General features: G+C 34.8%; 1 protein-coding gene across 1 annotated transcript in view; it reads left to right on the forward strand.

The window, feature by feature from the left end:
- LOC107630741 overlaps positions 433 to 1,063 on the forward strand; it is a 3,213-nt gene continuing 2,582 nt past the window's right edge. The window contains exon 1 of the mRNA XM_016333959.2: positions 433 to 988. Coding sequence (XP_016189445.1) covers positions 857 to 988 — 132 coding nt within the window. The 5' untranslated portion in view covers positions 433 to 856. The remainder of the gene's footprint in view (positions 989 to 1,063) is intronic.

The following is a 1,063-nucleotide window of genomic DNA, read 5'->3' on the forward strand; positions in this document are numbered from 1 at the left end:
TGTATTTTATCCCAAAAAAATATACTAAAACTAATTACGTGTTATTCTGGCAGTTGCATTCTGACGTTGATATTTGTTATACTTTTCCCTTCCCCTTCAGATAGTAATTAAGTAACAACAACGTTACAATTAGGAAGCGGGATTAATCAAATACTTCAGAATATAAAGTAAATTAAATTTTGTGGTTCAACCTGTGGCGAAGTTGAATTTGGAAAGAACAGATTTCCAGGTGATCAAAGAAATTGCACAATCATCATAAATGAATAGAAGATCATATACTTCTCTATACAAAAATCAACAAATGATATATAAAAAAATTACTCTCTTAAAATAGTTTTATATTGTTACTTTATTATTAAAATATATAAATTTACTTAGATATTAAAAATGTTGTACTTCTATACATTAAAATTATGGTTAATTTGCCCATACAAAGAACGTGTGTCTTAGAGATTTGGTTCGCACAACAATCCCTGTAGTGAGGTGATATATCAGAAATGAATCTGGTGAGAAAATTTTATATAAATCTATGCAGAAAACAAGACGATTGGTTGAAAAGAAAACAAGTTAAGTCGTCGTGTTTGATGTGTGGATGAACATATACACAACAATCTAGAAGTACAACACAGCCCAAGCTTCAATCTGCATTCATTCCTTCATTCCCACAGCTACTAAACCTACAACCTCTTACCCTCACCTAACCTAGGCACCTCAACCAAACCAGCTTCAGCTTCCGCTTCGGCTTCCGCTTCGGCTTCGGCCTCCCAATACTATTCCTTTGTTGCTTTAATAAAGATATAATTTTGAGTGCAGCGTTTTGATTTGCTTAGTTTGGCTTAGGAATTGGTTTTTATCAATGTTGAGCACCTCTACTCCTTCTTCTTACTCTGGGTTTTGTCGCTTCTTTCTTCCAATTAAGCCATCTCCCCGACCCCCCACCCTAAACCCTTTTCGGATCTTCGATTCTCGTCAACGCTCTCCAACCAACGTAAGCATTATCTCCAATCACCTCACTTATCTTTTTCTGTTGAAAATCGTTGCTTTCGATTGCATTTTTCTGTTA

Source organism: Arachis ipaensis, chromosome B03, assembly GCF_000816755.2.
Source record: "Arachis ipaensis cultivar K30076 chromosome B03, Araip1.1, whole genome shotgun sequence".
NCBI lineage: Eukaryota > Viridiplantae > Streptophyta > Magnoliopsida > Fabales > Fabaceae > Arachis > Arachis ipaensis.